Here is a 20,403-nt window from a genome sequence, read left to right on the forward strand (position 1 = left end):
TCCTGAGAGAGCTAGCTACTTTCCCCCATTGACTCTACTGTAACAAATAACATCTTCGATATCTGCTGATACATATATAAAACCATAATGGCTTTGGCCATTATCTAGAAGGATTGCCTTCTAGATAACATAAACAAGAGAAATCTTTTGTGGAATGTTCTTTTTAGGCCATTTAAATTACCAGCATTTACAGTTGGTGAGAACAAAATAAAAGTAATAAATAGAGACATAGCTTTTAAAAATTTCATTTTTAGGGGCACCTGGGTGGCTCAGTCAGTTAAACAGCTGCCTTCCCCCTTAGGTCATGATTCCAGGGTCCTGGGATGGAGTCCCACATTGGGCTCCCTGCTCAGCAGAGAGTCTCCTTCTCCCTCTGCCTGCCACTCTGCCTGCTTGTGCTGTCTCTCTGTCAAATAAAATCTTTTTTAAAAAAAAATTCATTTTTAAAATAGCCTTTTGCCTTTTTGGTTTTTTGAATTGGTTTTATGAATTCTGACTACAAACAGAATCATTTGTTAACTAGTAATATGTTACTAATTTAAAAAGTTAATTTAGAAAGAGAATGTAGCTCAGGGGTGCCTAGGTGGCTCAGTCGTTAAGCATCTGCCTTCCGTTCAGGTCATGATCTCAGGGTGCTGGGATCAAGCCCTACATCAGGCTCCCTGCTCAATGGGAAGCCTGCTTCTCCCACTGCCACTCCCGCTGCTTGTTTTTTGTTTCTCTTGCTGTGTCTCTCTCTGTCAAATAAATAAAATCTTTAAAAAAAAAAAAAAAGAATGTAACTCAAATCTGTTCTTTAAAAAGATACTTATCTGTATAGTTATTGGGGGCTTTCCTGCTTACAAGTAATACATGATTGTCAAAAATTCAAAAGTTACAGAAATATATAACATAGGAGTTGACAGTTTCCCATAATCTCACCTCCCAGAGATGATTGGTTTGTATTCCTCTGGATTTTCTTCTTTGAATTTGCTAACATATGTCACAAATGATACACACTACATACACCTTTGCCTCTTGCTTTTTAACCTAACAATTGACTGTTGTTACTGGATCTTTAGGAGTTTTAAAAGATATTACTATGATAATTGGGTTCTCGTTATTGACACTAAGAATGCCTTACCGAGTTGGTAAATAATAAAATGTAATTAGTATATTAATTTTATTAACCTTACTTAAAGATCTTCAGAATGATTTACCTGGCAGTTTCAGTATGCATCTTTAATTAACACAGTGTTTTCCTAGTACACAGAAAAGTTCCAACTAAAGAAGATGTAAATTAATGTAGTTTATGAGCAAGTTGAAAGTGGGTTGATTTTTTTCAGCAATTCTTTTTTGTATATTTTAAGGCATCCTGATCATGAAAATTCAGATACTGAATTGGTACATCTACTCCACATTTTTCATGAGAAAGTCTCTGGATGGAGCCTGCACTTCACACTTTGTAATAGGATGGGGGTTTCTGAGTGGGTGGTGCTGGTGGCTGTCAGATTAAAGATGGACTCTGTGGACAATCTGCAGCTCTGACCAGTCAAGGGTTCTGTTTGTTTTCTATTCAGTACTCAGCATTCTGGGACTGTTATCAAATCTTTCCTAAAATTAAGTATCCTAGTTCCTGATTGGAAATCTACAAGTGATTTTTTTTTTAAAGCAGTGAGGCTAATTTAAAAATACATACTGGTTGGCTTTTTAAAAAGCAGTATTTTACAAATTAAATAAGTTCCCGAGTATTCTGCTTTGTGGAGTAGTATAACATCTCATCCAGAAACAATCTCCATTTTCCTCTAATCTAAAGGAAACTCTTAGGTTATTATTCTTCATTGTATTGTGAGGTCTGTAGTCTCAACTGGTTGCACCTTATATTGAAATGAGACTAAATGAGCTGCATTTTCTCTATTCAAGTTTAAAAGACTGTAAAATAATATTGTTGCTAAATATTAGTGAAGACACTTTTCTTTCAGTACCTTCATCTTAGCTATCACGCTGAAATCAGCATGGTCTAGGTTTGGGGGTTGGTCTTGCATCTCTCGTACTAAAGCAGTGCTTTGCTAGTGGCAGATCGCAGTCCAGCTTTGTGAAGTATTTCACCCAAGTGTGCTTTTCTGTTCCAGTGGGACCAGATGGAAGTTTCTTTGTGGATTATACATTTGGCAGTCTCAGGAATAGAAAATAGGCATTCTTCTCCGGAGGCTTTTCTGTGACTGAACTGGCATCACATAGTAGTTGTCCTCAATAAGACGGGTGGGTGGGAGAAGGTTTAATACAGGTGTTACTTTGCAAAAGGGGGAAATGCCATGACGTGTTGTTGCTATCCTAAATATGAAATACTACTTTTAATAGCTAATCAAATAATCATAGGATAAATTGTTTTATCAGGGTCCCAAAAAAGGTGGTTCAGAATAATCTGTTAGATTTGTTTTAGAAGCGTTAGGATCCAGAAGGGCGTAAAGATGAATGTATCACTCTCCTCTCCTTCCGTGGGTAGTATGGGTAACATTCCCAAATAAAATGACTGTTAACCCTGTGGTTTTTAGATGTTCTCACTAATTGTTTGGGAAAACAAAATCGTTTCCCGTTCGTTCTGGAAACACAGAAACAGGGCTATAGTTGCTCAAACTGTTTATGTAAATGGTCAGATTACTTTGTTTTTTAAACAGACCTGTTTCCTGAGCTGAGAACTCATTAACAGACTTTACCCTGCAGTATGTTTTTGTCTGCCGAATTAAAGCAGATCAAAACAGAACAACCACCGAGAAAGCCCACCATAACCTGTGTGTAGGTTTTAGCAGTAAGGGAGTACTGGTGACAGATGCCCAGCCATCGTCATGTGAACAACTTTGTTGTAATAAACATAAACAAGAGATGCACTGGGGGTGCTGCCAGAACTGATTGATCAGACTTGAAGGAGAGTCATTATACCTTAAGCAGCGTGACTGTTGGAGGGAGTGTCTGTTCAGGTTATTGGCAAGCTCCCAGAGTGTGATGGCTGTGGAGTTATGAGGCGGCCGCTGCTCCCCAATACCTCATACCAGATTTTATAGCTATTTTCAGTTTTAGTTAGGGTGACTTTCAGCTGATGGCTTCTGTGTCACCTTTTTTTTTTTTTTTTTTTTTTAAAGTAATCTGTGCACCCAGCATGGAGCTCAGACTTACAACCCTGAGATCAAGAGTCACATGTCCTAACGACAGAGCCAGCCGGGTGCCACTGTTAACCTATTTTTAAAATAATTTTTTTCTTTCTTCTTTTTTTTTTTAATGAATCATTTTGTGGGGGAGACCCAGCCTGCTAGGTTGAAACAAAACCTTGTGAAGGAGATTTAATCCCTTGCTTAGGAACGTAGGGATTTAAAATTAAACCAATTCATTTATCAGTAAGATCTTGGACCAGTATTGTAAGTGTATCACTTTCACTTGTATTTATGGAATATATGTAATTAATTCGCCTTATCCTCTCTATTCCTTGTGTTCATAAGCTTATGAAAAATCAGGTGCTACTTATGGAACTTCACTGAGATATGACTTTTTTACAAGTGCAGTTTCCTCTGTGCTTTTAAATTCAAGAAGGTATTAAGTGAGACTCCTGGAAGTCAGAGAGGAACAAATTAAACATACGGCCAGAGTCCCAAGATATTTCGAAGGGTGGTTGGTTGATTTTGTTTTGGAGGTAGGGGATGTTGGGTCTGTTGTTGGGGAGCTCTCTGAAGTGAGACTGCTGATCTTAGATTATCAGTATTTGTCTTTCTTGTTTCCTTTAGGTTAATGTTTGAAATTTATTAATCAGGTTGAGTAAAATAGGTATCCTGCCCTAAGGGTTTTCCTACTTAGTGCAAAAGCTGTGATTTATAAAGTAACACCATAATAAAGTGATCATGAAAAGCCTTGGGCAGACAGGCTGTGTAAGAAATTGTAGGCTATTTACCCAGGTCAGTTTGTTTAATTATTATCATTATTGTTGTTGTTGTTGTTATTATTTCTGTTCCTGTCAGAATTGTCATTTCTAATAGTGGGATCCCTCATACTGTTTAAACCTAATCTTGCTTGCTACTGTAGAAAATAGGCTCAGATTTCTTCTTAAAGTCCAAACCATTCCTTTAAAGACTAACAGATGTTTGCCCTCTCCAGTCAGTGAAAGGTGACAGTTAAGTGAACTTTTACTGGTTTCTTTCCTCTTTGCTTTTCAACACCACATTCAGTGGAAGTAGATTTCCATCCCTTTGGGTTTTTGACTAGAGCACACACCCATCCCCTTCCTGCCTCCCTGGAACTGGTTCAAGATTTGGAGAGAAGGGTTTGTTTGGGGGCGTTTCCCTGGTCTTATCTCCGTCTGAGCATATGCGAGGGTTGAATTTATTTTGACCCTTCCACTTTAAATTTGGAACCGAAGCAAGAGTTTAAAGTACGACAGGAGGAGAGAGTCTGCTGAACTTGAAACATGAGAGATCCAGGGAGGAAGGTGCGTACTTGCATTCTGAAGCTTTCTCATAGAGGTTGGCCATCTTTATTGGCACACATAATTGTGAGCTAATAACTACTAGGAAAAGGCAAAATATTTAAAATTATTTAAAGATATATGTGACACTTATGTTGTATGTTTATGTGTTTAATTTTACAGCAGTGCCTCCAGTATTGTTTTGAAATTGATGACAAAAAGTAAATTCTGTATTTTTATTTGAAGGCCTTTAGGAAAAACTTAGGAGGATGGGTATTTGCAAGGAAAAATGAATATATCATTTGAGATTGATCTCCAACAGAATGACTAAAAAAGTATAGGTATTTTAGGTGTTTTACCATTTTGTCTTCTAAAATATAAAATTTAAAAAGCTATAAATGGTTATTATTAGATAAAGGTCACCCAGATTCTCCTCAGAGTTGAGAAGCAGGTCTCTCTCCATTGATTATTACTTACCTTCATCTAGTGATTTTGTGCACGGTACCTTGTGTATAAATAGTAGGCTGGACTGATTTCTTTCTTGACTGATCTTTTCCAGAGCCTGGCCCAACTAGAGAATCTGTGCAAACAGCTTTATGAGACAACAGACACAACCACTCGACTCCAGGCAGAGAAAGCCTTGGTTGAATTCACCAACAGCCCTGATTGCCTGAGCAAGTGCCAGCTACTCCTCGAAAGAGGAAGTGTACGTAAGATTTGAAAAATCCGGAAGGATAATAGAGGTTTAGGAAAATACATTCGAAGTTTAAGGATGGATTGGGATAGCTTGTGTTCCTTAATTCTTCTAGGTGCCTCTCTGCCTTCTTAATTTCACCTTTAAAAAGCACCATCGCTAGCTGTCAGGTTGACAGTAAAAGGACACACAGCCTCGTCAGGAAAATCTCATTGAACATATATTGTGTTCTGTCATTTTTTTCCTTGAATCACATTTCTGGGACTTTCTTTCTGTTTTTCACACTTAAGTACCACCTCGTATCCTTTACAAAGAAGACAGTGCTATATACGCATGACTCTTCTTACTCACATAGCCCATGTCGCCGTGCAAGCTCCGTAGTGGTCGCTGTGCTGCCTCCTGTGCCACAGCTGCTACATATTGCCCTCAAGCCCTGGGGCGAACGTTCCACAACGAAAACCACAAGAAGTCAAGAGTTTTAAAATGGAATCAGAGCCTCTCAGAGCTTGAGAATGGCAGTGCAGTGATCAGTATAATGCTGTCAACGAGACATAGTTTGATTAAATTAGTATTGGGGGCAAGATGGAGGTCTTAGGAAGGCTAAAAATCCAACCAGGGTATCCTGAAAGGGCCCGAGAGAGTCAGAGTCCCAACTAGACCAGCAGCTAGCACTCTTACCTCAGACTGGAAGGACATGTGGAAAGAACAAAAGCAGTTAATTTGTTTTGAGGGTAAAATTCTAGATGACTTCATATTTGCATTTTCACTGACAATGTTACAGTGTTTGTTCAGTTGGCTAAAAATTATCCTTTAGTGGCTGAGAGAGCGAACTCTTTCCAAGCATAGGAAGGTTACAGAGCCCTGGTCAGAGATGATACAGTGCTCTGTTCTGTTTTTGCATGTAGTATGTTGTATATTTCTTTCCAGTCCCTTAGTCTTAAGATTGACCCACTTCCACTTGTATATTTTATGCTAAGGGAGATGCATGACCAGCTCTTCCAGGTGACTCCCGCCGGAGCCCCACGGTATCATCTCTGACCCTGTTAACTCTGGAGCCTCAGGTTGACAGTCAGTAAATAAATCAAGCTGCAGTAAAACAGGATTGGTGCAGTACTAAGAACAATTACAGTGCAATCTTCCTTTTAATCTCTGCTGACGTCTTAGTGACTGAGCAGGTTTATTGGAATTATGTCTAAAAACCATTTAGATGTTGTGTAATGTATAGTTACGATTGTATGCTGTGTTCTATATTTAGGGTAGCCTCTCTTGTGTTACTACTCTAATGAGTTGAAACCATGTTCAGGAGTGTTGAATAAAAATCACATATCAAAATCACTTTATAGATTTTTTTCTTAAGCATAAACTTTTTTATAACTGGTGCCATTATGCAGTGCCTGTGGATCCTGTCTTAAGAATTTTTAGTGTTACAGGAAATTATCCTTGACCCTTAATTAAATTGTTTTAATAGTCCTGAGTCTGTCCCTGTTAGAGGACATTATCATAATAGAGCCACATGGAAGAATTTGCTCACGGCTCTTTTTTACACATTAAGATCAATTAGAATACCAGAATATTCTATTCTCCATAAAGTTAAAAATGCATAAAATCCACATGTGAGAATATGATAATGCTATTCCCTTGCATAGTGCATAGATTTTCTTTCTCATAAATAATTGTTATAAATTTACTTTAAAACTAGCATATACATCCTCCAAAGCTGTATCTGATTGATAGCCATGCTGATGTAAACATACAGTTCAGGGATTAACTCTACAGCATAATGTAATGGGTCTCTCTAATGCTGCTTTTTTTTTTTTTTAAACTTTGTAATGGTACACTATAGCAATATTTTGAGTTGAAACTTTTTGAAGCATCACTATAATGAGGCTTTTGACAGAAGATTTCTTGGTAAATGAAAGAAGAGATCCATCTTCTAAAGATGTGTTTTCTTAATAGCTTTCTGAAACAATCCTCCAGTATGGGCCCCCTCTAAGTGATGCAAAATCTGCCCTGGAGTCAGTTCGATCAGGCCATTCATGTCATACTGCACCTTGTTCATAACTGAAATCAGCTCAAAGAACATATACTTTGTGTGGGACTCATTTTTCCTAGACCGTCTAAAATGTGGAGGATTGAATATGGCGGAACTGATTAATATTTCTTGAATCTCAGCATAGAACTCCAAATAAAAAACCTCATGACTGACTAACTCAGTAAAACTGAATTCTGAGTCCTTTTCCCCGTCTTTCCACAGTCCTCTTACTCCCAGTTACTGGCAGCTACATGCCTTACAAAGCTTGTATCACGCACAAACAACCCTCTACCATTGGAGCAACGCATAGATATTCGTAAGTAGAGAATTAATCTGTTTCCAAGAAATTAGTTTGTTTAGTGATGTGCTAGTAATAGTTAAGTTCACATTGCTTGTTTGATAATGTTCTGAAATTGGTAAGCATATAAAATATATAGAATCCAGTTTTTTCCCCCCAAATTTAGGGCTTTTGAAAGTGAAGAGTACCTTTTATAATTATTTCTAGATAAAGTCTTAAATCATCCCTTTTGTTGTCAGGAGGTTTCTTTCACTCAGTCTTTATGGCCACTAATAACTAAGAAAAATGTTGTTAAGGATTTTGATTTCTGTGCAGGCATGTTACTTAACTATCTGGGAGTGGATTAAAGGCTGCCATACTCCCCAGTCTTCCTTGTGACATGTATAACATCCTGAATTAAAAAGCCTACTATTCTTAAGTTCAAAGTCCCATTTCCGAACCGCATTAAGAATTAAGGGAATACAACAGAAACAAGAATTAAGAGAGTTTAAGGGTCTTGGATGTTTGGTATAAAGATGTGTGCCCTTCCCTGGCAGAGCTTTCTATTACGTGGATTTTTTTGTTTTGTAGGGAACTATGTGCTCAACTACCTTGCCACTCGGCCAAAGTTGGCTACTTTTGTGACACAAGCGCTTATTCAGTTATATGCCAGAATCACAAAACTGGGCTGGTTTGACTGTCAGAAGGACGACTACGTCTTCAGAAATGCAATCACAGATGTCACAAGGTTCTTACAGGTATGATGTATATATGTAATGTAGTAGGAATGTGAGAAGCAACATGTATATGCTTACATAGTGATCTACTTTTTAGAAATTACACAAAATGAAATTATTTTGTACGTTCTCTTCTGTGTCTTTTTTGCCTTTAGTATTGCTTGGCTTTACATGCTTACATGTCAGCACAGACAAACACCGTTTTTTCTAAAGCCCATATACTATTCCAATCTGAAAATACCATCGCTTAATTAACTAATGTCTTGTAAGTGGACATTTAGTTTGGTTCTGTACTTTGTTAAGTAAACACTTCAGTGAATATCCTAACATAATATACACCTGTCAAACTTGGATTATTCCGAGTGTGTTTGTAGGGTGAATTCCCACCCTTAGAATTATACAGTCAAAGGGATGTGTGTATTCTTGGCTTTCAGAGATATTTCCAAATTATCCTCAAAAAAAGTTGTTTCCCTACAACAATTAAAAGAGTGCCTGCCGGGGCGCCTGGGTGTCTCAGTGGGTTAAAGCCTCTGCCTTCGGCTCAGGTCATGATCCCAGTGACCTGGGATCGAGCCCCGCATTGGGCTCTCTGCTCTGCCGGGAGCCTGCTTCCTCCTCTCTCTCTGCCTGCCTCTCTGCCTAGTTGTGATTTCTGTCTGTCGAATAAATAAAATATTAAAAATAAATAAATAAATAAATAAAAAATAAAAGAGTGCCTGCCTATTCTTCTGTACCTCCACCCTGGGAGCTCAGCTTTTTTATTTTTCCAATATAATAAATAAAAAGAATTAGTATCTCAGCATTTGAGTTAGGAATGAGACAGAACAAATTTTCATATGTTAATTTACTACTAGTCTTTTTTTCTGTGAACTTCCCATTTATATCTTAATTAAATTTTAAAAATCTGGCTCTTTGTTTTTTTTCTTATTGTTATATGTAGTCTTTTTGTGTGAATTACGTTATGCATCCATTTGTCACTTAAATGTATTTTGCCAGTTTTTCTTTGTATAATGGATATGGTATAATGCTCATGACTATTTTTTAAATACAAAAGGTTTCAGTCTTGAAGTCAGATTTAGCAGCCTTTCTCTGTGGCAGTTACGTTTCATGTCCTGCAAAGCAACAGTTTTAAACTACAATTCCTTGCTGCCTTATCTCGGCAGTTCCTAGCCTCACAGGATTCTGCCATTTCGAAAGCATGGCTGCACTGCCATTGCCAAAGTCACGCTGCACACACCAACTTCTGCCTTACATTGTTTTTACCAGGATAGTGTTGAGTACTGCATCATTGGCGTCACAATTTTATCTCAGCTAACCAATGAAATTAATCAAGTAAGTGCTACAGCCTTCCTCATTGAAGTAAGTGCCATATTTTTTCTTAGTATTGGTGTTTTCTGCTATGTGTGGGATGATCTTTTTTGGCAGTTGTGTGCTTTTGCGGTAAGTGATTAATGCCCTTTGAAACAATAGTTCCAGTGGATTTTCCTCTGTACGTGCGGCCTACCTCATTCTTAATATCCTGGTCCCGTCTGCCTCCAGAACATTTTATCCGCCCATCAGCTCTCCTTGCTGGTATTAATGTTCATTGTGAGAGATGAGAGCAACATTCCTAAGTCAAAACCTTAGTAAATTACTGCTTTGCTAATGAAAGAGAATGCTTCCAAAAAGGGGATCACAAAAGTGGAACAGAACGTCTGCTAAATAATTACCATGTATTTATAACCATTTAAAACTCAATTCGCATGTGCTACTATTAAAGACTTTTCTGGTCATCTTTTTAGAATGCTTAAGACATTCTGCTAAATACCAAATAACTTTTTGAATAGTCCTTGTCACAGGTTACTACAGAGGAAACACCAGTGGCTTTCTTTTGCTGTGGCTATTATTTTTTATTTTAGTCATTTACTTTTGTATCCAGCTAAAATTTTGTAATTATTGAATAGGCCAGTATTAATATTAGTTGTGACATCTCACCCTTCAGTCGCCAGCTGTGAATTACTTCGGCATCACTGTTGCTACTGCGCATATTTATACAGACCTTTTTATTAACCCTGAGAAATTTTAACTGTGAGGTAGTACTGTTCTAAATGCATCGGCTTCTTGCTATTTAAACTCTGGAGTCCATACTTTGTTCTCTGTCACATGCGATCCCCACTATGGTCAGTAATTATCAGAATAATAACGGAGTGACTACTGTGCAACAGGCGCTGTTCTGAGCACTTTACTGGTAGCAGCTAATTTTATTCTCGCCTTAGTCCTGTGAGGTAGTTTCTGTGGCTGTCCCATTTTCTAGACGAGGAAGCTGAAGCTCATAAGGGTCAATAATTTGCCTAAGGTATCACAGTTAGCAGGCAACAATATCTGAATTTGAACCCACATCATCTTATTCCAGAGCCTGTGCTCTTAACAAGTAACTTCTTATTGAGCCGCTGTTACCTTTGTAATACGAGAGCACGCATTAACTGAGGACAGAGATTGTGGGGTTAATGTTCTCCTCGTGGAAGCTTGGCCCCGCATAGTACACCAATATTGATATATTTTAAAACTTCAAAATTTTGTCTTTCTTAATGGAACAATAGAAATGTGTGTAGTGTACTTAATGTATGCAGTTATTCTCTGTTATCATCAGCATAACCGATTACATATGGAATATGGTCTATAAGCTGGCAATGTCATATTATCCAAGACATTTATGATAACACAGTGACACTGAAGCTAGAATTGGATATTTTAAACCTCTGCAAAACTTAGTTTTCTCTTCTTTTTTCGCTTGTCAGATTTAAATCAGAAAGCATATTTCCCTTACCAGCCCTGTCTGAACTTAGAAATAAAATCAAGAGGAGGGGTACCTGGCTGGCTCAGAGGAGCACGTGACTCTTGATCTCAGGGTCATGAGTTCGATCCCCACATTGGGTGTAGAGATTACTTAAGTAAATAAAGCTTTAAAAAAAAAGAAAAATCAAGAGGAATCCATAACTTGATCGTCAGAAATCTTGCTGCATTGTTCTTTAACGTGCCAACAGCAGATGAGTCCCCTCCTGAATGAACTGATTGGTATATAGAAGAGAAGAGATTTAAGCTTACAGGAGGTGGTTGGACTAAAAATTCCCTAGGTAACCTTGAAATCCCTTTATTCTGCTTACTGAAGTGCCTGTGTGTCAGGAATAGAGGGCATACTAAAGAAGTAAAAAACAGAGTTCTTAACCATAAAAACCTTTAACGTTTGGCTGAAGAGAGAGGAACAGAGGAAACAGTGAGAGACTGATGCTGCCCTTCAATTGAGTGCTCACTTCTAGAATAGACACTGTGTGTTAAAATAGGTTAGAGAAGCAGAGAGTGTCATGGGCTATTGTCAGTCATCCGAAGTTCATGGCTGTTCAGTTAATGACTGCTTTGGAAATTCTGTGGTGACTTTAGCCTCGGGTGGATTGTTTCCCAAGCCTTACCACTATCTGTTTCTGAGACTAAGCCACAATACAATATGCTAGAAATTATTAACAGTATCTGCCAGCAGTTGGTTCAATTTTACCTCCCTAAATGTGGAGGAAATTAAAACTGCAGTGGAGATGCTCATCCATCTTTCTTTCTTCCGTCTGTAAGCTATAGACCCATCCTGGCTAACTGTTAGCAGCTTATTGTCCTTTGCATCCTCTCATTATACGCGAGTTAACAGTGATTTAAACATTAAAAAGGTATTTTGTATGTAAGTTGGTTTTATTGGAAATCCTAGTTTACTTGATGTCTATATGAAAATTTTTTCTTAGCAATTAATTCTAAAACTTGAATTGGTTTATCTTTTTGCACAGGCCGACACCACGCATCCTTTAACCAAGCACAGAAAAATAGCCTCTTCTTTCCGAGATTCATCATTATTTGATATCTTCACACTTTCCTGCAATTTACTAAAACAGGTGAGATTGTAGGTTGGATCCTGCTTCCCAGTCCCTTTTGAAAGGATGAGAATGAGTTGGGACCTGTTAAAGGTCAGCTCTAAGCTCACCCCTTGAGAGTTGGTGCAGCTCTAACCATTACCATCTCTCACACGACGCCGGTCTTGAAGATGTGGAAGAAGGTGCCACACTGACCACTGACTAGAGAGGGGATTGCGCTTGCCTTATTTCAGAGCTCTTCCCTTAAGCAAAGTTCAGTAAGTGAACACGTATCCCAAGGAATCTGGTTTACCACAAAGTTTGGGATTTTGTTGTTTGCTTTTTTATACCCACATAAAATCTTCCTGCATGGAATAAAAGCATGTTAGCTTTATGGTATTTGGATTCTTAGAGCTCTAAAAGCAGGTTCTGACTGCATTGTTAGCATACTGAAACAGGCCGGCTCCTCTGGCCCCTGCTGAGTTACAGGCGGCACATAAACAAGCAGCATCTGTAAGGAAAAGTAGATTTTGAATTTTTAACATCCATTTAGATTTCATAACCTGAAGGGGTAGACAGTTACCACATAAGGAAATTACCTGTTTTAAAACGGAAAATGGATGTTCAAGTTCATTTATGAATGAGTTGAACTAGGAAAGAAATGCTCACCTGTGAGTCCTACACGTTTATAACAGTCTATAGGGATCTCCCCGTAGAAAGCTAAATGGGGTTAACGTCTGGCTGTTTGTTCATTTTGGGTTGTTTCGTTTGGGGTTTTGTGCGGTTTTTTTGTTCTTAGTCTCATTTTCCATTATGTCGTGAGTTTTAGAAGCAAGTTTAGATTCTTCATGTTGTCCCCGTTAATGATGTTCATCTTTTCCCTCAATTATCTAGTTCTACCTCAGAATTCCCAAACAGTCCTCGGGTTGAGCAAGCTACCTGGCAACAGCTATTATACCCCCTGAGGGGAGAAAGCTTTGAGAAAACTGAGGATTGACTCCTCCTGGCTGATACCATCAAAACCAATTAGCCGCCTAGTCACTGAGGTCTCAAGCCCCATCTAGAAATAACCAGGGTCTCACAGCAAATGGAGTAACCACCCATCCCATATGGCTTCAGAATCCCCTGTGGCCGCTATGTCTACAACATGTAAAAACATACGTGTCAAAAGGGGGATTTCTTTAAATACCAGTTTTGTGTTTTTATAGTAAATAAGCAGCTAGGATTTTCACAATGACATTAAGGTGACAGAAGTGCAGCCCCTTTTGCAGGGGAAAACATCACTTCATTGAGTTCAAATACTGCCCTCCTTTTCTGGCTTAACAGCCTTCTCAGGAGTCTGGCAGCAAGCTTAGAAGAGAGGAGTGATTGTTTGGGGCTCATTATGTGGTAATTTTTACAGGCTTCAGGAAAGAATCTAAACTTGAATGATGAAAGTCAGCATGGCTTACTCATGCAACTGCTCAAACTCACTCATAACTGCCTAAACTTTGATTTCATCGGCACTTCTACTGATGAGTCCTCAGATGACCTGTGCACAGTACAGATTCCCACCAGCTGGAGATCAGGTAGGAGTACTGCACCACCGGGAACAGACTGCTGCTCAGCCCCACATCGGGTCTGCCGGATGGTCTGAGGAACCCCTGGAGATCCCTTGCTTGCTTTTAGAGAAAACTTAGAAAGTCAGCATTTGTCTTGATACAGTGAGGAAGAGGGTGTTGGAGGAACTTTACTTGGGGTTCCTAGCTTGGGGAGGACTTTTTTAATTACTGGGTTACTAACAGATGTGAGTTTGACCTTCTCACATTCATCACCTAGGGATTCCTTACTCCTTTGAGGTCATTTCTAGGTTTAAACACGAAACCAAAGAAAAGAACTTGTGCTTATGCTTGTTTTTATGTTTTTCAGAATCAAACTTCTTGCTTTGAACATAGCCCTGATTGTCTTAAGTTCTCTGAGGGTCATAGGAATGAATCTGTTCTTTAGTGCTTTAAAAAACAAAACAAAACAAAAAAACAGAGAAAAACCCAAAGCCCCTCTTAGCTTATCCCTTGAAAGGAACCCTGTGAGAGGAGGTGCCCCCAGTACATAGTGCTGTAAGTGTGTCACTAGCAACAAGCGACGTACTCAGTAACGGTTCCTTTGTCTTTTTTCAGCGTTCTTAGATTCTTCAACTCTGCAGCTGTTTTTTGACCTGTATCATTCCATCCCTCCTTCATTTTCACCTCTGGTGAGTCAGGACCACAGTTTCTAAAGCCCCACCTACATCCAGAAAGTAGCAATGGTGAATGAGCCTTACGCTCGTTCATTCTGTCGTACAAAATCATCCAAGTGAAGCATACAAATGCTAGGGTTAGTTATTTAGCCTTTTGTGGTAAAGCTTGTAGCCTAAAGGTTCTCGTAGTGAAGTCTTAACTTAATTCTCTTTAAATTATTCCTGTCTAGTGACAAATTGCTGCAAATGCCAAGCTCTTCTGTCTCATCTTGAATCTCACTTTATACTGTACCTCAAACAGCCGCAAGCTAGAGTGTGTGTGTTGGAGGGGGTAGGGGAGGATGCAGCTTGTATTGTCTAACTGAAGATTATCCTGCCCAAGAAAATTTTTAAAGGTCCTTTAGGCACATGTTACATAAGTGATAAATGGAAGCTGTGAGGGGAAGGCAAATTTGTATACCACCCTGGATAACATTACAGAGCTCTTGGAAATGATGCATTTTTCTCCTTTAAAGCAGTAATTAACCTTGTCAGATTTCAGAATTCATCCAGGTCCTGAAAGACATTGGCCTAGTATTTCAGATTATTTCATGTAAAATGCTAACGTACAAAACACACAGATAAGACAGTAAAGTAATGGGTGTTTTACACAGTGTTTCTACAGTAGGCTATTTTCTTGGTTATTATGGTACTTTTCCAAATGTAGACCTTAGCTTTGGTAGAAATGTGAATTCAGTGTTGTTTGTATCATTAAGTTTACTTCAGGAAAAGGTAGCTCACTCAAGAGGTAGTTCATGAAAAGACTATTAGTAAAGATGTGGGCAACAGTAAGGGAATCCAGCAAGGGGTGGTGAGGTGAGGTATACCCTCTAGGGTGTGCAGTAGTGGGGAGCCTCAGGGGGCAAGGGAAGGAAACCCTGGAAAGAACTGAAGCTGTGGCCTAGGGGAGGGCTGGGCGCAGAGGGAGGGACACTGCCGTTCATGGCCCAGCCAGCCAGTATATAAATATATTACATTTATAATATAAAGCCAGGGGTCTACAGGGGGTACCTCTTTTCTTCCTGCCCTTAATCTCTTGCTAGTACTTTCCAGTGGTTGAAGCCTACTGGAGGCAAGAGGGAGGGGGAGCTCTGGCTCTAAGTGGACAGAAGAAGTCAGCCTCCCAGGGAACAGAGCAGTGTGGAGAAGGATAGAAGACAGATCTGGAGGGGCAGACAGTATAAATACCTAGCACAGTGGGGAAAGGGGAAAGGTTTTCAGGGTAAAGCCTGTTCTTTTCAGGACACAGATCTAACTTGGTTATTTCATTATGGCAAAGCCTGATTAGCCGAAAGTCTTAGTGAAGCAGAGAAAACAAAACCTAAAGCTTTACTTAACCTACAAATTATATGGTATTAGCACGCCTTAAATACATATCTTAAAAGAAACAAAGAAGCCATTGGGTGGTCAAAGAATAATACCTAAGTGAATTTCTGTACTGAATTTAACTAGTTGTTATGGTAACTTGGATCTAATGATCTTTTTTTTCTTTTAATAAAGCGGTTTCCAATATCCTCAGCTGTACCCTTCTTGATCTTTCTATGGTAATAGTAGGGAGGTTGAAAGAACAGTTAATAGCATATGTAAAGAAGAATATTCTAGGAGGGGAAGGAGAGAAAAGACAATATGGAGTAGCCGTATCATCTTTTTAATCAGTTGTGTTTGGTTGTGCCTGTTTTTAGGTACTATCCTGCTTAGTACAGATTGCCTCAGTCAGAAGATCCCTGTTTAACAATGCAGAGAGGGCCAAGTTTCTCTCACATCTTGTTGATGGTGTTAAGCGAATACTGGAAAACCCACAGGTAAGATTTTTGAGAATTTACTATTTGAATACATATTTGAATACATGTTGTGTGTGGATGTGTGTAATTAGTATATGCCTCTCTGTTGAATCAGAAGGAACTCCCATCTAGAAGCCACACTTAGAAGAAATCCTAGAGAACACTTCAGTGTGTCATTCTCAGAAGATTTAAATGAGTCTGTATCTGTCAGCAGATTTTTTTTTTTTAAGGTTTTATTTATTTATCAGAGAGAGAGTACAGGCAGGGGGAGCGGCAGGCAGAGGGAGAGGCTCCCTGCTGAGCAGAGAGCCTGATGCGGGACTTGATCCCAGGACCCTGGCATCATGACCTGAGCGGCTTATCCGACGGAGCCACCCAGGTGTCCTGTAGGCAGATTCTTGAAAGTGTTTACCCAAATGAGGAATTTGTATCCTCCAGCCTCAGGAATGCAGGAGTTAGGGGAAAGGACCACTTGGACACAGGAAAATGAGACAGCTGGTTATTTTTCCCCCAAGAAATTAAGAATATAGAGTTTGGTTTTTGTTTCTGTTTCCATTTTTTTTTTTTTAATATACATTATTTACCCAAGTGTGTAGGTCTGCTTTTATTTATTTTTTTTTAAAGATTTTATTTATTTATTTGACAGACAGAGATCACAGGTAGGCAGAAAGGCAGCCAGAGAGAGAGGAAGGGAAGCAGGCTCCCTGCTGAGCAGAGAGCCTGATGCGGGGCTGGATCCCAGGACCCTGGGATCATGACCTGAGCCGAAGGCAGAGGCTTAATCCACTGAGCCACCCAGGCGCCCCTGTAGGTCTGCTTTTAGGTGGGAAGGGAGATACTGCCCATCTGGTATTCATTGCATAACTCAATTGCCCTTTTTGTGTTTTTCATTTCCAGAGATTCAGCCAACACCTACTTTTTTTTAAAGTGCCACTTCTCTACACTAGGAAATACCATACAAGCATTTTGTTTTTAAATATACTCAGTTCTGTCCCTCTTTTTAATAATTCTTTTTTTTTAACCGAAATATAGTTGACTGAGAATGTACATTAGTTTCAGATGTACAACATGGTGAAACAACTCTGTACATTGTGTTATGCCCACCGCCAAGTGTGGCTACCATCTGTCACCACACAACGCTATTACAGTACCATTGACTGTATTCCCTGTGCTGTACCTTTTCTCCCCATGACTTCTTCACTCCATAATTGAAAGTCTGTGGCTCCCACTCCCCTTCATCCATTTTTGGCCATCCTGCCCATTGCCTCCCCTCTGGCTACCCTCAGTTTGTTCTCTGTATTTATGAGTCTGTCTCTGCTTTTTTTGTTTATTTGTTCATTTGTTTTATTTTTTTGAGTCTATATATAAGTGAAATCCTCTGGTATTTGTCTTTCATTTGACTCATTTAGTTCACTTTGACTCATATAGTACCCCTTAGGTCCATCCACATTGTCGCAAATGGCGAGATGTGAGTCTTTTTTATGGTTGAGCAATGTAATACATTGTATGTATATGTATGTGTAGGTGTATATATATGTGTGTGTATGTGTATATATATATATATGGTACATATATATAGACCACTTCTTTATCCATTCATCTATCAGTGTACACTTAAGTTGCTTTCATATCTTGGTTATTGTAAATAATGCCACATACACATAGGGTTGCATATATCTTTTCAGATTAGTGTTTTTGTTTTCCTTGAGTAGTTACCCAGTAGTGGAATTACTGAATCACACGGTATTTTTATTTTTAATTTTTTTGAGGAACCTCCATACTGCTCTCCACAGTGGCTCTATCAGTTCGTATTCCCCCCAGCAGTGCATGAGAGTTCATTTTTCTCCACATCTTCACCAACGCTTGTTCGTTCTTGTCTTTTAAAGTCAAGTTTGTAGGGTTTGTGGGGGGGGTTGGTCTTTTGTTTTTGTTTTGTTCTGTTCTTTTAAGTAAGCTGTACACCCAGTGTGGGGTTCGAACTCAGGACCCTGAGATCAAGGGTACATGCTCTTAAAAAAAAAAAAAAAAAAAAAAAGAGTAACACGCTCTAATGACTGAGCCAGGCAGGTGCCCCAGGATTTCTTGTCTTTTTCTGACAAGTGTAAGGTGATATCTCATTGTGGTTTGATGATGAGTGATGTTAAGCATCTTTTCATGTGTCTGTTGGCTGTCTGTATGTCTTCTTCAGAAAAATGTCTCTTCAGATCCTCTGCCCATTTTTTAACCAGGTTGTTTTTGGTGTTGAGTTGTTTATATATTATATATTTTGGATCCTAACCCCTTATAAACTATATCATATACAGGTATCTTCTCCCATTCAGTAGGTTGTCTTTTCATTTTGCTGATGGTTTCCTTCACTGTGCAAGAGCTTTTTATTTTGGTGTAGTCCCAGTAGTTTATTTTTGCCTTTGTTTGCCTTGCCTGTGGAGACATATTCAGAGAAGTGTTGCTGGGACAATGTCCAGGAGATGACTGCCTACATTTTCTTCAAGGAGTTTTATAGTTTCAGTCTCACATTTAGGTCTTTAATTCATTTTGAGTTTATTTTTGTGTATGTTTAAGAACGTGGTCCAGTTTTGGTTTTTTTGCATGTTTCTGTCCAGTTTTCCTAATACCGTTTATTAAAGACTATTAAAAATGCATTTATTCATCCAACAAATACGTAGAGTACCTACTATGTGCCAGGTATGTGGTGGTGAACAAAATAAAGTATGCTTATCGAGGAATACCTACATAAGAAAACAATAAATATACCTATATAAGTGTAATATGCAAATAAATCCAAAGTGTTTCATATAAGTATAAAGTAAAATATATAAAAATACTAATCTAGGAATTAAATTGTTATAGCAGTGATGATATAATGTAAATAAATTAAACATTTTTATGACTTTGCTGCAGGAGTATAGTCTTATTTAATGATAAATTTGACAGAGGTAAAAGTGAAAATTTCATGATCTTTGATCAGTGGGAAGCAAACAGACCAGAAGTATCTTCGATTGTACCCCTTTTCTGTTGCTAATCAACTTTACAGCTTTAAGCAAGTAATGTGATTCTTCTGGGCTTCCATTTCAGACTTTCAATTAAGGCTAATAATTTCATCCCACAGAATAATTGTTACGAACAAATGAGATAGTAGATGTGACCATCTCTTTTAAAAGTGACTTTCTAAAAAATTGTTTTTGAACATTCTGCGGATGTGTCATTGGAAGTGAGGACCTGTAGCTGAGAAGTTAAAGTAGATTTTCCCTTCCCCTCATGCCATCCTCATTGTCATTCTGAAAGTATAGTGCATCACATTTTACATTTTATTTTCCTCCTGTGCTGTCACCAGAGCTTATCAGACCCAAACAATTACCATGAGTTTTGCAGACTACTGGCCCGATTGAAGAGTAACTATCAGCTGGGAGAATTAGTAAAGGTGGAAAACTACCCTGAGGTCATCCGATTGATAGCTAACTTCACAGTGACCAGCCTACAGGTTTGTCTTCGCTTGTCTCTCTCTTTCCTGCACAATGAAACCTCTTCTCTTGCTCATTGGTTTTGAACTTAAAAGAATACGGGCATACCTCATTTTATTGTACTTCATGGATCCTGCGTTCTTTACAAGTTGAATGTTTGTGGCAACCCTGCATTAAGCGAGTATGTCGGTGCCATTTTTCCAATAGCACTTGCTCGCTTCACGTCTGTGTTGCATTTTGACAATTCTCACGATATTTCAGGCCTTCTCGTATTTATTATGGTGATCTGTGGTCAGTGATTACAACTCCCTGAAAGCTCAGGTGATGGTTAGCATTTTTAGCACCAAAATATTTTTTAGTTAAGATATGTACTTTGTGTTTTAGACATAATGCTATTGTACAGTTACTGGATGATAGTGTAGTATGAAACATAACTTTCTTATGTGCACTGGGAAACCAACACACTCATTTGACTCGCTTTATTGCAGTGGTCTGGAATCATACCCGTAGTAATATCTCCAAGGTATGCCTGTATTCCCTCCCCCCTCCGCCAGGCAAAAGTAAATATAAGTATAGGGCAGCCCTGCAGAGTAGTTATTGCAGCCTGCTCGTTTGCCTTACAGAAGTGCAGGGAGTTTGGTTAGAAGAACTTGTGGGAATTGCAAGGATAATATTAGCTTACCCCTCTGAAAAAACAAGATTGGAACATGGACAAAAGAGTCAAGAGAGAGCCAGTGACCTCTCTTAGTCGTGTAATATAGGACATTGGTTCTCAAATTTTATGGCTTGCATCAAAATCACCTGGGGAGTTTGATGAAAAATACAGGTTGCTTGTGTTTTACCCCCATAATTTCTGCTTCACTAGATCC

General features: G+C 38.8%; 1 protein-coding gene across 2 annotated transcripts in view; it reads left to right on the forward strand.

Annotated features, from left to right (window-relative positions):
• Positions 1-20,403, forward strand: part of XPO7 (exportin 7) — a 90,170-nt gene that overhangs the window by 46,590 nt on the left and 23,177 nt on the right. Inside the window, exons 2-10 of one of the 2 annotated variants that reach the window (XM_080796506.1) lie at positions 4,989-5,135; positions 7,378-7,471; positions 8,024-8,190; positions 9,436-9,501; positions 11,976-12,080; positions 13,441-13,606; positions 14,195-14,268; positions 15,975-16,094; positions 19,408-19,554. In XM_080796506.1, coding sequence (XP_080652632.1) covers positions 4,989-5,135; positions 7,378-7,471; positions 8,024-8,190; positions 9,436-9,501; positions 11,976-12,080; positions 13,441-13,606; positions 14,195-14,268; positions 15,975-16,094; positions 19,408-19,554 — 1,086 coding nt within the window. Of the gene's footprint in view, positions 1-4,988; positions 5,136-7,377; positions 7,472-8,023; positions 8,191-9,435; positions 9,529-11,975; positions 12,081-13,440; positions 13,607-14,194; positions 14,269-15,974; positions 16,095-19,407; positions 19,555-20,403 lie in introns of both variants that reach the window. The other variant, XM_080796505.1, reaches the window with a different exon arrangement.

Source organism: Martes martes (genome assembly GCF_963455335.1).
Source record: "Martes martes genome assembly, chromosome: 2".
NCBI classification, from domain to species: domain Eukaryota; kingdom Metazoa; phylum Chordata; class Mammalia; order Carnivora; family Mustelidae; genus Martes; species Martes martes.